Here is a 15,585-nt window from a genome sequence, read left to right as displayed (position 1 = left end):
GGCAATGTTTCTTACCAGCCCTGCACCACATCTTGAGATTCCAAAAAAATACAGGCCCGATTCATAGGCTGCATTTTGTAGTATGTAAAGTAGTAGTACAGTAATACTGCTTACTTACTACAAAATGCAGTTCACAAACCTACAAGTGTAAATTTCCACCTAACCTCTCCTATCTTTTCTATGGGGAGATCTTCACACAGGTAAGTATACTGCTTAGTAGTAAATGGGGAGTGGCTGGAAAAAGGGTAATACTCACTAATGAATGAGAGGGACGTTTAGCGGAGCAAGGAGGGTATCAGACTTGCTAAGGAGGGCCTTAGGGAGGGACAGACACCCACCCCCAAAAGAGTCAGCCCACTGCTATTCACAAACTGCACCTCTAAAGTTACTACAACCAAAAAGGAACTCTAAACAGCAGTAAATGAACTCCAGCTCAGACCTGGAGTAAGTCCAGCACCACACATGGCAATCACTGATCCTGCCGCACGCTCCCATTGAAAATAATAGAGGCAGGGACTTAAGTAGAACCTCATAGGAAATAGTGTAAAAAGATATTTATTCATAAAAAACAAAATAAAATTATTTTTATTGGTATCAACAGTTGCTCACCACAATACCGTCTACACAAAGTTTTTGCACCAGATCGTGATCTGTCTCTTAGTTACATAACAGTAGTCAATCTACACTGTATATTGTGTCCCAGATCTGTGACAATGGTCAGTCAGTCCAAGTTCCTTTCCCCACTCCCTCCCCATTGGCTCCGGCCCTCACCCATTCCTATAGGCCACCCATTGAGACCAAATTTTATTATACTTCTGAGGGCACCCCTGCCTCAAGTAAAACACCTGTTCTGCTCATTGGCACCAGTCTAAGTTATTTTCCCAGTCCTGTACCTCTGGTGGCCTGACCGCTCCCCACACCCTCGCTATGTCTCTTTTTGCTACCCCTGCCGCTAGCCTTAACTGCATCCGCTGGTATTGCTGCCATCTCTCTGCACCCACTATATGCAATATTAACCGACAAGCCTTCAGCAGAATCGTCAGGCCCGTGACCCAAATCATGATGCGGACCACTCGCTGCCAGAAGTCCTGTATGCACGGGCAGCTCATAGGTTATGAAAAAAGTAGCCCTCCATGCCACACCCCCTCTTACACAATGCCGACTCACTTTGGACCATACAATAGAGCAAAGAGCTAGAATAGTATGATCTATGTAGGATGCTAAGTTGTAATAGGCGGAGTTGAGTTCTAATTCCCACTACTCTTGAGCTCCATAGGGCCTCCTGCCAGCCCTCCTCTTCTATGTCACCTTGGTCGCCCTCCCAAGGCCCCTGCAGCATCCATCCAGGGTCTGGGGCATTGTTCATAAGTTTTTTATAGGTCAGAGAGATTGCCTTCTCTGGCATTGGCTCCGATAACAGTCAGTCTTCAAGTGGAGCCTATTCTGGGAGTTGTTCGCCCACATGTTTATGTTTCTTTAGTGCATGTTTCAGTTGAAGGTACTGGAAGTCCCAACTGTGCCCCCATCAAGTATTCCTGTCGTAGGTCCTCAATGGAGACTAGACTCCCAGCTCTCCATATGTCCCCCAGATGGTCTATTCCGATAAGACCCCAGCGGCAGAGCCCTGTAGAGCTCTACCGGCAGCCCATTGGGGCCCACTGCTTTCCCTCACCTTGTCTCCATGATTGCCTATTGTACCACCTCTATCATTATATCCTGGTCAAGCACCTCCTTATCGTCCGCTCGGAGCTCCGTCATTGGCAGGTCACCAAGGAGTGCCATACAGCTTTTATATGTTATGTCCGTCTTTGCGGAATGGCCTTGCTCATAGTATGTGGCAAAAGCCTCGGCTATATCATCCCCTGTGGTACGTTGCTCACCTACTTCATCTCTAGTCTCCATCACCCAATTCCTACTCCTGTCTCGTTTCTCCAGCCAGGCCAATAGTCTGTTTGCCTTGTCCCCTATGTCGTAGAGACGTCGCTGCATGGCCAGAGCGTATGCGCGTGCCATATTGTCCACTAGGTCCCTGAACTCCTGCTGCTTAAGTATGAGACTATGACACTGGTGCGGCTGTGTCGGGTCCCCGGCTAGAATTTCTGCCTCCAACTTACTGACCTCGCCCTCTTGTCTCACATTTGAGACAACGCTCCTTCTTGAGACCTCCTATTAATGCTTGTGCTTGACCTCTAATGACTTTCTTGAAGGCCTCCCAGAGTATTCCTGCCGAGGCCACACTTCCCAGGTTATCCTTGAAATATTTCTTAGCCCCTTCACGTAGCTTGTCGTGGAAGTCTCCCTTCTTAAGATACCAGGGGTCTATCCTGGGCGGCAATCCTGCATCTTTAACAGTACCAACGAGAGTGGCCACCACAGGGGAATGAACTAACACACCATGTGCAAGATGTGTCACCTCCTCAACACGCCCCACCCCGTGTGTTGTGTAAAAAGGAAGTCAATACGTGAGAAACTCCTATGTGCTGCAGATAAAAATGTATATTGCCTCCAATGTGGGCTGTGTGCTCTCCAGAGGTCTGTCAGGCCTAGCGAGTTTTCAAAGGATGTCAAGTTCCCCCTCCCCTAACCCCATGCATCCTGTCCAGAGTCGTGTCCATAGTATCGCTCATATCACCCCCCAGAATAAGGGCAGCGGAGGGCAGTTCCAGCAGTACAGCTCCCAGTGCTGGCAGAGTGTCAGCATGTAGTCTCGGCGGTAAATATGCTGAACAGAAGTTCACCGTCTGCCCGTTCCAAATCCCAGTCATCACCACGAATCTCCCAAATCTGTCCGTCCTTACCTGCCCTGGCTCTAAAGGTGTTGATCTTTTTAGTAAAATACCCACTCCCCTCGAGCTTGAAGTGAATCCTGCGTGTGCCACCAGATAGTGGCCCATAGGGTCTAATGCCTTGCAGTGGTTCCCTTGCAGATACGTTTCTTGTATGAGGGCCACATCTAGTGCATGTCTGAGGAGAAATTGTAGGTGCGGTGTCCGTTAAATTCTATTACCCAGGCCGTTGACATTCCACGTCATGACCTTCAAGGGCTGGGGCCTAACTTCCATCATCGTGTACCTGGTTGAGCCTTCAGTCCCGCGACTGCCCGACCCCCTGTGACAACCCCCTCTTCCTCCCACCTCCTATGGGTCCCTCGATCCTTTCCTGTAGTGTACGTAGTGAGCAAAATACAAAATCCTTTACAACGGGCCTCAACACAGTGTGCCCTTGAACCTCCCAAAAAGATCCCCCCCCTCCCTGCTACCCTGCCCAGTAGGCCTGAAATTGCCCACCCCCCCAACTTGCAGAGTGCCTGTCACCCCAACTGTAACATAAATGCAGTATGGGTGGACCGGCTCCACAGAGACGGCTCCTATAATGTATCGAATAGTTTCATATCTTAAGATAAATGTTAGTATGGAAAGCTTCCCACTTCCCAGTTGCAGTACTAAAGATTTGTAGTTTACCTCATATATGGCATCTTGTGCCCCTTGTCTAGCTCTGATCTCATCATCAATATACATATACCATATGTGGCATTCATCTTCTGTAGGTGGAGAAGACCACCCCCGATTCCAATCTGTGGTCTCCCTTGGTTCATTACCCTTCCGAGCCCCAGTGTCAGAATGATCCTGTTCACTTTCTGGTGGCTTGTCCAGTTTCTGCGCTCTCAGTCGTCCTCTTGATTCTCCTCTCCTGTCTCGTAGGCCATCTGGCGCCATCCCTCCATCCAGTCCCAGGCCTCTTCTGAGGATGTGAAAAACCATGACTTGCCCTCTGCTAAGACACATAGTTTGCCAGGAAAAGCATCATATATTTCAGTTGTTTCGCTCAGAGGGCTTTCTTTACTTCATTGAAGCTACGTCTTTGCTTTTTTACCTGGAGGGAAAAGTCGGGGAAAAACATCACTGTGGCATTGTCTAGGCGTACATCTTCGTGTGTATGAGCAGCTTGTAGTATAGCGTCTCGGGCTCTGTGGTTGAAAATTCTCGCTATGATTGTTCTCGGGGGAGGGCACCCGGTTTTGGTGGAGGAATCAGCACCCTATGTGGCTTTTCTATGGAGAAGAATTTAGATAAGTGCTTCGGGCAGAGAGTGTTGACAATAATGTACTCCAGAAATAGATCCACGCTAGGGCTTTCTGTCCCTTCCAGAACCCCAATGACTCTGATGTTGTTTCTTCGTGCTCGTCCTTCTTGGTCTTCCAGTCTGGCAGCCAGTATCCCAGTCTGCTTCGTGAGGTATTGCACTTGCCCTTCAAGCTTCTTAGACGCAGTCTGCAATGTTTTGATGTCTGACTCCGCAGTTGACACTTTATAGGACATTTTTTAGAAGTCCGCTCACAAAACAGAGACGCCCGCCGTTATGGTATCCAGTTTAGGTTCCATCGTGTTTTTCAAGTCTGGTATCGCCGCCATGATGGCCCTCAGTGAAGGTTCTCCTTCCTCCAGCATGGTCAACTCTGATCCATTGGACAAGGGGACCTGCTTCTGTCCCCTTGTCTTCTGCATATTTGTCCATTTTGTTGGATTGTGTGGGGGCCTGGCCCTTTGGCTTCATCTTGGTCTCACCAGGGGGTGAAACACTCTCCACCCACCCCCCTGCCATCCTCAGGGGGTCTTCTTTACCCATGGGTACCTCCGGGCAAGCCCTCAGCGGGGAGTCCTCTCCCCCCTCGTTCTTCTGCGGCCAATCCCCACCTCCACCACTTCGCAGCCGGGGGTCGGGGCTCTCCACCTCCTTAGTTGGTCCAACCAGTTGTCTCCCTGCCCCTCTTTCTGCTGGGGCCCCACCATCTGCCCCGCTCACCTCTGGATCCTGGTCTCTGCCGGTGTTTTGACTCCTATTCTCCTCAGTTCCGATCTTGCTGTGGCCCACTTGGCCTCCTCTCCTTCACGCAATTCAGGCCACAAAGTCTCACTGGGGACCCAGACCCCTTCTGCACTCTCTGTCGCAGCCCCGGGGGTCTCGTTCTTGGCTCACTCGCACTCACCTCCTGTGACCGCGTTTTGCCGCGGCCTTGAAGTTCACAGCCTGCACTATGCCGGTTCACCTGCGGCTCCTCCCGCTTCCTTTTTCCTGCCCGCATCATGCCCGGTCTCGCCCTCTGCCAATTTCATCCCGGGGCCTGGTTTTCGGGCTTCTCCAGGCTCCCGGGTCTGGCCTCCGGGAGTCCCGATCTCCCGCCCAACTCACTCCTGGGCCACTCCCCTTCCCTCCTCGAGCCAGCCACTGCGCCGGTTGACTACAGGTGCCGCTGGCCTCCTCACCGTCACTTCCTTCAGGCTCATGGCCCAGGTCACTCGATCCACCAGCTTGGGACACCGACCGCAGGCCTCCACCTCGATCTCACGCCCAGTACTGGGGGTCCCTCATGGTCTCTGTAACGGGCGAGCCCTGCCTCCAGCTCCCAGCCAGGTCAGATCTCTCGTGTGGTTCACTACAGGAAAGGCCGGTCCGCTCTTTCAATGCCCCGGGCCCGATCGGCACCACTCTCTGCGGTCCCAGCGGCCCGACTCTTGCTTTCCCCACTATTTCTATGTGGGAAGCTGCCGGATTATGCCAGATAAAGGATTTTAGGCCTTTAGGAGCCACAGAGCTCCTTTTGATGGCGGCCATCTCCGCATGAGCCTAGCCACACCCCCATTTATTTAAACTTTTTAAGCAAATATATTTTAAATTTTTTTTAATGAAAAAGGTATATATAAATAAAAAATATCATTTTAAAAATAAATGTAACATTATTTTAACAAAGTATTAAATACATTTAAATCAATTTTATACATAACGTTTTGTACTTCTAAGTGCACAGTATGTAAATAAAAACATTTTACTTTAGGCAGGAGTTTTTGTAATAAATCTGTCAAAATAATTGTAATTTAATTTACTTACCTTAAATTATTTAAATATCTAATTCAAAATTTTGTGTATGGGGTTGAAGAATTTTGTATTTTGTTTTACTTGTAAAATAAATGTAGCAAAAAGAATTTACATTGATATTTGAAATGAACATATTTTCCTATTTTTTAAAAGTTTAATAAACATTTTACATTTTCCCTATACTTTACCGTTGGGGGATCCCTGCCGGGTGGCAGAATACACTACCTGCATGTGAAAAGTTGCTAGTAGTAACATTAGACTAGTAACTTCATTTTGAGCTAAGTATTTTATAAATGTAAATATATTAAATTACATTAAAAATATTGTTTTTAAATTATATAAAAGAATCCCACCTAAAGGGAAATCTTTTACTTTACTTATTGTATAATGATAACTGCCAACATGTTACATTTATTTTGAAATTGAAATTGCTATTAAAATAGTTTGTCATAAAATAATATTTAATTTCTTTATATTTAAGTTCTAACATTAAATTAAAATATATATTTAAAAAGGCAAAATGAATTAATTTATTTTAACAGAATTTGTGATAGGGTTTTAGTTTAGGTCCCTGATTTAATTATATTCTATGGGAGGGTGTTGCACTACCAGTGGTCATTCATGTGCAGTGCTGGACTTACTCCAGGTCTAAACTGCAGTACATATACTACTGTTTTGGGCTCTTTTTGGCTGTAGTGACTTGCAGTCTACAAGCAGTCTACCCTCTGTTGTACATTTACACTCAGAGCTGACTATTCAAAAGAAGTAAGTTTACTGCAAAGTCTAAGAGTAAATTTACACATGTAGATTCACTTGTGTGTGAATTTACCTTTGTGAATAGGTCTCTACATGTTTTCAGATTATAAACAAAGGACCAAAGTTGCTGCACTACATTGCACGAAAAGGAGAGAGCAGACCACTGAAATATATAGTAAGATACAGCACTGTTTCTCTCTCCCCTTAGCTGGTGCACTTAAGGCTGCCTTGCATCAGCACACACCTTTGCACCATAGTGCCAACGTGTGTATGTGATGGAAAGTATAGGTTTTGTATTGCTTTGAAGGTCACTCTTTCAGTACAAATTACTATGCTTAGTCAAACGTTTAAAGTTTCCACACATTGGATGCATGTTGTACAGGGCAGCATGCAATCTAAGTTGAACATTTTTGAGAAAAGAAAGCGCTTCTCACACTTTATTTCTGACACGAGGAGGTGTACATTTGTGGCACAAATCCCTATCTATCAGTATTAGTAGATAGGGATTTGCATCAAAACACATTTTTCATTGGATTGAAATGTACATGTAGCACCCACGGAATGCTCCTGTGACTTTGCACCATTTGAAGATACTTTCCAAAGCAAATCAGGATTTGACTTGCTAAGTAAATCCCAGTACAACACTTTGCACATATGTGATGCAAATCTAGCACAAAGTGTTAGTACATTATCCCCAAAATTTACAGAACTGTGGCTAGCATGTCATACTAAGTCAACTTTACAAGTTTAGATCAGACAGTGATCTTTCAAATCTGCCCAATCATAAATGACATGACAAGCCCCTATTGTCTGAAAATGTGATGACCTATAATATCACAAGAAGAGTTTATACACATAGAGGAAATTCTAAGACCTACAGCTTGTTATGACTCTGGTACATGTTGTATTGTTGCTGAATTAAATTGCAAGGTTTGCTTGTGAGACTTCGTGGTACTACATTAATGTAAAGCAGCTTGTTTAGTTGAGCAGTGTAGTGCATTGGAGTCTTTTCTCCTAGTTCACGTCGAGCAACAAAGCTAATGTTGTTTAATTCCCATAAAAATATGTTGATTTTAATTAAAAAAAGATGAAACACGCCGATGCTAGCATTCCTGTTTCATTCCACCTGCTTTTTTCCTTCCCACCGGATATGCCATCACTCTTCTGCATATTGTTTTTGAACTGCCCATTGGCTATACTGTCACTTTTCTATATGCAATATGACTGTAGTGTGTGGCTATATTTAAAAGAGACCCCCAATTCTTTAGCAAGCAGGCCTGGAAAGGTAAAAGAATAAATAATACAAAGGCAGGCAGTAGCAGTGGAGCAGACGGCAAGCTATGTAACGGAATCTTTGTAAATCAGTGAGGAGGCACACATTTGCTGAAAAGTTTGCAGGGAATGTGCTGAATGTTACGATGCATGGTAGTTTAATAGTGCCTTCAATTGGTGAGCCCTCTGTCTTTCCTGGACTCAATATAGCACTCTGTTGGTAGTTTAACAATACCCCACTGTCACTCTTGGATGTTCTCAGTATAGCACTCTGTTTGCACTCTGCTGGGAGATTAACAGCGCCCCATTGAGTATGTTCACTTTCGAAAATGGGTAACTCCATATTGAACTCATTTGGTGGTCTAACAGCACATCTTAGGCATGGACCGTTCTTGACTGCAGGTAGACTCCATATAATACCCTTAACGCCTCAACAAAGTTAGGTCCTTTGCTGCCCCATAGTGGACCCAACTGATACACATTAATGGTAGGTTATACATTTGATGCCCACCTTAAGCTAATAAGTACCTTCATGGATGACTACGTCTATTCTGCCTCTGCTGCACTCCATGCTTATGCACAGAGACAGTAGGTGCATCATTTTACACTGTGCCATTATTACATCTTACCCAACATGTCCCATGCAGGCCAAACTACGAACACCACACTCAAATATTAATTCCGAAGGGCACATATGAACCCGATACATACAGAGTGATCCATAGCTTGCCAGGGGTAAGAAGTACTACATTGCTTTAGACGTCGACAGGAGTATAGGAGTATGGAAATCACAATTTAAATAACAATACAAGGCAATACAAACACTACACATACAAACACAGCTAAGGACTACTAGCCCGATGTATTTTGCCGGTTTGCTGCCTAGTGCACTACAGCAGATTGTACTAGAACTGCAAAAGTTACTTCGTCAGGCAGTGTAAACCCAATAAACATCTTTGAAATGTATGGTGCACTGACAACCTCTTTAACAATAAATTTCTTGGCAAATAACCACTTTGTAAAAACAAATAATTCTACAGCACCAGAACATGGTAAATAGATCTTTATGCTCAGCACAAAGAAGCATTTTTATTATAAAATACACATATTGGCTTTATCAAAGCTCATTCTTCTTTCTCGGGTCTATTGAGGCTGTCACCTAAATAGATTATCTCTTGAGATGTCTGGCTGTGGCCAGAGGAGGTCGAATTGCAGCAGGATGACTTCTATAATTATTCAGTGCGAAAGATGTCCAGCACTAACCTCAAAATGACATCTGACAACATTACCTCAGTCTTACAGAGAAACTTCAGCGTCTGTTGAAAGAAACACTTGAACTCTCTGAACTGTGCACGTGCATTTCTGCTGACTCATCACCACGAGAGATCAACGCTATGATTTTTTTATGACATCATCACTGTACAGTAATTAGATCCTCAAAGCCAAGGAGGTAGTTACACTCTTGCGAAATATAAGGCTGTAATCTGGAAAAACCCCTGAAAATGTCATAGAGAGAGGAGATCAGAAATCAATGGAGGTATATGCTGAAGAAGAAGCTAAAGGATATAATTAGGATGTGATGAAAGAAAAAAACATGTCAACATCATCACGTGATCAGAGTTGGGAAAAGTCACCTTTCTGTATAAAGTAGTCAAGCTAATATCGATGAGGTCTCCTAAGAGATGTTTTTTCTCATCCTCCACATTGGGTGCATTGGATGTGGCTTAATGAACAAGGATAAACATTGTGATTATGATGGTTTCTATCCTCCCATGCTAGGACACTTTCACTTCTACACAGTCTTCCTACAGAACATCTATCAATCACCAGAGCTGAGGGCCATCTTGTGTTCCAAAAGCCTTACACGGGAGCCAGATCCGAACTGAGCGCTAGACATTTTGTAAAATAATAAATGATGAGAGAGTTCTCACTTAGGAGAGTGAACCTTATGGCCAACCTTGCTACTCCTGTGTTTACCTATTATCTCTGTATGATATTTAAATAATTTCTCAATTTTTCTATTATCACATAGTTTTTTTCAAATTTCAACGAGTTCGTGTGCATTGGCACTTTTTCGGATGCATGCTGATCCAAGGTCATGTGCTGTCACTTGTAATATCACCAGGGTCAAAGGCCAGGCGATGTAACAGACAACACCAAAATTTTGGTGAAATTTCACAACTTCTGGTGCCTAGCCTCACTGTTTAAATTAAGTTATGTTTCAACCACCATCATGCAGCAGGTGCCATTTCTGGTCTGCAATGTTTCATGTCTTTGAAGATATTCATCACATTTTACAGCTCATTTTTCCTGTTTAATTTTCATTGTGTATGCTGATATAGTAATGTGAGAATATCCCAAAAATGTCACCAGCCTCAATTAGCATTTCACTGGAAGGTCGGGGTGAGGGCAGATTCCCATTATGCCATTTTCTTCATAGTAAATTTTGTTTTCAGATTTCCTTACTCTACCTTCAAAACAATAACTGCATGCACTATATTTCGATGGAAGGTTAACATTGGAACAATGTTTTAAACTAAAATATCCTTACATTTTTGACAAATTTCATCTGGGCCTTCAAAATGTTATAATTTAAGACTTTATTATTCCTTTGGGAACATGGCCAGCTTACACAGTTATATTGAGTTTTGGAGAATGACAGGGATCTCCAACGGGTAGCTTGGAAGCCGCCAGTAGTTCACCTGCTGTCCGTAGGTAGGTTTTGGACCTGGAGTCCAGCCTTGTACATATTACATATCATCTGGAGCTGGGTCTGGTGCCTCAGTGGGCTAATGCATACTCCAGAAGACTGTGTTTGACCTCATGACCACAGGTTCACTGGTCCACTCAGCCTTTCATCCTTCTTAACTCAATTAAATGAATGCCTTTGAGTTTTGTAACAATAAATATCGGTTGTTCCATGCCGAAATGCCCAAAAGATTAATGTGAACTTTACAAATACACGTCTTCTTATCTGGAGCTTGGTAGTGCTGCCTTCTTTATAGCACGTTAGTCAGCACTTCTAAGTTGTGGAACCTAGAAGTGTCACACAGCCAAACCAGTCATAAAGTCCCATGCTCAACACAGCATGTTACTGATAGCATGAAGCCTTCAATACAACCAAATGACAAACAGCAAAGGCACCTGCTGAAATGTCACCCCGAGCCAGGGTAGCCAATCAGACTATCTGAGGAAGATATGATTTGGGAAGGAACAGCAGAGTATGTTAAGTGTGGAACTACAGGAATGGAAGTGGAAATGTGTGAACTGAATAAAAATAACCAAATGGGGATGTCTGATATGACATATATGAAATTCGTTAATAGTTCTGAATGACTTTCATTGATCAAAAGAAGCTCTCAGTACAGAAGTGGTCCAAGACCCCTGGAGTAGGCACTTCCAAAAAGATATTAATAAATTAACTAACTTCTATGAGAAGTATAAGGTAAAAGTGTAATGAAGAAGCAAATGTGGCCAAGGAGAACAAAACCGCCTGGATGACTGTCTTTTTGTCATTGTTTTCTTGGCTTCATTTAGAAAAATTGTTTTAATTTGGTATTTTTTTATACAGTGTTAATGCCACTTTGCAATGGCTTCAGAGCTTTTATCACTTACATTAAAGGAGCATAGGAGTGCTTCTCCTTTGTCACTAGAGCATTTTTATTTGCAGGCAAAGCAACTAAAGCAGTGCACCACAGCCTATTACAGATACTTGGTAAATCCTTCAGCAGTGAAAATAACAGACCCAGTTGGTGGGCGCCACATTTTCTGTGTTCGAAGGAAGTATGTCATTCTTAGTATCAACAGATGGTCAAGAGTCCTCTTGAGTAGTCTTATTTGGTGGTTAGTCACTTTCAGAAAATTGCGGGCATTCAATAGGAATGAACCAGGATGATCATGGACGAACAACACTCATTTATTCTCGAGATTGTGAAAGAGATTCATCAGCCTGACTTCTTCTGTTACCTCTGTTATTTTCCCCTACTTTATTAAAATGGCTTCTTGCAGTATTATCCTTTACTAAAGATAAAACATCTACTATTTCAATAATATATGGCACACACAGAAAGGAAAAAATATCCATTATGTTCCGCTATTCATTTTTAAATCTGCATGCTAATCTGCACACTATACTTACCTCTATGCTTCCTTTAAAGAAATGTTAGCCCAGAGTCAAGAGGTAGGTACTGACATGTAAAGTTGCATTTTGAAAGTTATCTTATATGCATTTGTACAGCACAGTCTCACCATGTTTATGCCCTTAAGGCTTTCACGATCTGGATGCTCTTTTATGAATCTGGGATTCTCACTGTCTGGAGCCTAAGTCGTTTGCTTGGTTGTTTGTTAACCAAAGTCAAAGTAGTCTGTTTGGATGTGTTTTATATTGATTTGTAGGGAAGTTAGTTGAATAGTAGCCACAAGGTTGGGGCAGAGTATGGATTGTGATGGATTACGTTAGAAGTGGCCAGCTAGATCATCGTATGGATATATCTGGAGCATTATGTGAATGGATGTGTGTGCTACAGGACATGGTTGTTTGCTTTGTTCGCTGTATGGATGAACATTGCTTAGCTTTAGGTGGCTCTGAAGTTTCAAGACATTGTTGCCATTATGTTGTTTTCATGCTATTTCCCATGTATGTGGAAATGGTGCATTTAATTTCTTCATGATGGTTAATATGTGTATCATGTAGGTATCAAATACACTGCTAACTATATAGCTTGAAGCTCTAGCGTGCATTTGATGACATCAGAGGTTATGTTGAGTGCGTAGAGTTGATGATGTTTGAGGTATAGTGTAATTCGTTTGACATAAACTGTTGTAGTGGGACGCTAACCAGCCATATAGATGGCTTCAGGCCGTATTGCGTGCTCTGTACTTCGAACGCCTACAATACATAATCAGTGCCCCAGGATTTAATTAAATATTTCACAATAAAACACGTTTCAGAACTAACAAGAAAAATGTAGAAATCAATACAAGGAAATCAGGAGCCAGATGTGTCAAACATTTTTGCGATCGCAAACGGCCCAACGGTCCATTTGCGATCGCAAAAATGCATTTTGGTATGTAACAATCCACTTTGCCATTCGGTAACTTGTTACCAAATGGCAAATTGGATTTGCGACTACATACCGATTCGGTTTTAGGAAAGGGCGTGTCAAGGGCATCCCTTCCTAACACCGAATCGCAGAGGTATATATGATTGTTTTGTGACTGTTAATATGGTCGCAAAACAATCGCAGTTACCACCAATTTCAAATTGGTGGTAACCCATTCGCAAAGGGGAAGGGGTCTCTAAGGGACCCCTTCCCCTTAGTGAATGCATGCAAAAACGTTTTTAAAGAGCAGGCAGTGGTCCCACGGACCACTACCTACTCTTAAAAAATGAAAAGAAAGCTTTTCATTTTACATTTTTAAACGTATCCCGTTTTCCTTTATGAAAAATGGGCAGCACTTAAAAAAAAAATAGCTTTACTGAAAAGCAATCACAGACATGGTGGTCTGCTGAGCCCAGCAGGTCACCATCCCTGTGATTGCAGCCATTCGCAATGGCTCGCAAATTGCAACCTACCTCGTGAATATTAATGAGGTAGGTCCATTTGCGAGCCCTTGCAGATCGCAGTATGAAACTCCTGGAGTTTCATACATTCCAATAGTGATTACTGAATTGCGATACGCAAAACATCGCAGTTAGGTAATTGGTATTGTAAAAAATGATACATCATTCTTTCCAATAAAGCAATCTTTTTTTTTTTTTTAAATGCAGCCAGTTTTCCTTATAGGAAAACGGGATGCATTTAAACATGTAAAATGAAAAGTTTTCTTTTCATTTTTTAAGAGTAGGCAGTGGTCCGTGGGACCACTGCCTGCTCTTAAAAAACCTTTCGCATGCATACACAGACGGGAAGGGGTCTCTTGCGGACCCCTTCCCCTTTGTGAATGGGTTACCACCAATTTGAAATTGGTGGTAACTGCTATGGTTTTGCGACCATATTCACAGTCACAAAACAATCATACATACCTCTGCGATTCGGTATTAGGTGGGGAGGCCCTTGACACGCCCTTTCCTAATACCGAATCGGTATGTAGTCGCAAATCCAATCTGCCATTCGGTAACAAGTTACAAAATCGCAAAGTGGACTTGTAACATGCCAAAATGCATTTTGCAATCACAAATAGCAGGTTGGGCTGTTTGCGATCGCAAAAATGGTTGATACATCTGGCCTGATACATCTAGCCCCTAGTTCCTTAACTCAGTAGTGAAATATTGAATGTGGAGCGAGCTAATTACTCTGTCATTCATTTAATTTGAATTAGTTGGTGTGTTGACATCTTTAATCTTTTTTCCTCGATGGAGCTATTTATTGCTATGTGTTTGTTTTATTGGTGCCCCGCTACATTTTTGAAAAATAAAAAAATGGCAAACAATTTACAGATACTTCATTGAGAATTTCGTCAGCGAACGACATCATTAAATACTATATATATCACATTTTTTGTGATTTGCCTTGACTTACTCAAGATTCTCATATCTTATTTTTCTTTCAGTTTTGTGAGACAGTGAAGATGATCATCCGGGACCAGCGCAGTGTTCTTGTTTCAGTGTTGCTGGGAATGGCCTCCATGATGTGCCTGGGACTAGGACCTTCCACCACCCTCCCGAGCATCCTTATTCCTTTCTCTCTGTGGATGGCTGGCTGACCAACCAAGCGAAATGGCTGAAAGGATTGTACATATCATGTTTAATTGTTTATTTATGAGAAGAAGATAAGCACTCTATGATTATTGTGAAGAACGAAAGGAATTGGAATATGTTCTTTTAAATATCCATTATATCTTAATACTGAACACAATATAGAGAATCTATTTCACTGTTTAAAGCACGTGATCTGATAGCCATGGAATGGAATCTCGCAACGTCAGGAAGACAACGTCGGTGAGCACAGTACTGCAATAATTTGTACTACATGAAATGAAGTATATTAAACACATACATAATTTACTTATTTTACTTTTACCCCTTTCTTACTACAACTACTGAAAAATCCCTGCGTTAATCAGTCGCATGTTTTTTTGTTCTTTTTTTGCCATCACGAGTTCAGACCGCACACAACTCTATTTTTGGATAGGAAACCCAAGGTGCCTGCACGTGTTATCAATTACCCGTGTGAATAGTTTGAAATGAAGTGGTATCCCTGACTTGTTGCTTTGCTTGTCATTTAGCAGGGAAACATTACTCTTAATGATAACAAGTACCCTCTTCAGGATACTGCAATAAAGAAATGGATTGAAGCAGAGTGTGTTGCTTATTTTTTCAGGAGGGGGCCATAGCTATTTATCTTCACCTGAGGTTCACACTTTTGTTTTTAAATAAGATAATGTTAAAGACAATATATATCATAATTTTTTCACAAAATGTTTGTACTGGTAAATTGGAATACCGAAATATCACACAACTTGGAGTTGTAGTGCCACATGATAGGTCAAAGGAATGAATAGTCTGAAAACTTAGAAAATGGATAAATGTATTTGCGAAAATTAGAATTTAGGATGGGGTGCTTGTCTTTCTTTTGCAAAATGTGGTTTGCTATAGTATTATGGAAAGTAACATTGTAAAGCAGTTTGCCTTTTGGAATTACTATATTACACACACGCGCACACACACTCACATACACACAC

The 15,585-nt window shown here is 42.6% G+C and overlaps 1 protein-coding gene across 2 annotated transcripts in view; it reads left to right on the top strand.

The window, feature by feature from the left end:
* Positions 1-15,198, top strand: part of LOC138303682 (lecithin retinol acyltransferase-like) — a 299,328-nt gene extending 284,130 nt beyond the window's left edge. For both annotated transcript variants that reach the window (XM_069243012.1, XM_069243020.1), the window contains exon 2: positions 14,455-15,198. In XM_069243012.1, the coding sequence (XP_069099113.1) occupies positions 14,455-14,607 (153 nt within the window). In that variant the 3' untranslated portion in view covers positions 14,608-15,198. The remainder of the gene's footprint in view (positions 1-14,454) is intronic.
* The last annotated feature ends 387 nt before the right edge of the window (positions 15,199-15,585 follow it).

This window comes from Pleurodeles waltl, chromosome 1_2 (genome assembly GCF_031143425.1).
Source record: "Pleurodeles waltl isolate 20211129_DDA chromosome 1_2, aPleWal1.hap1.20221129, whole genome shotgun sequence".
In the NCBI taxonomy this organism is placed as follows: Eukaryota; Metazoa; Chordata; class Amphibia; order Caudata; family Salamandridae; genus Pleurodeles; species Pleurodeles waltl.
Note: the sequence above shows the minus strand (reverse complement) of the source record. Positions and strands in the feature narration are given on the sequence as shown.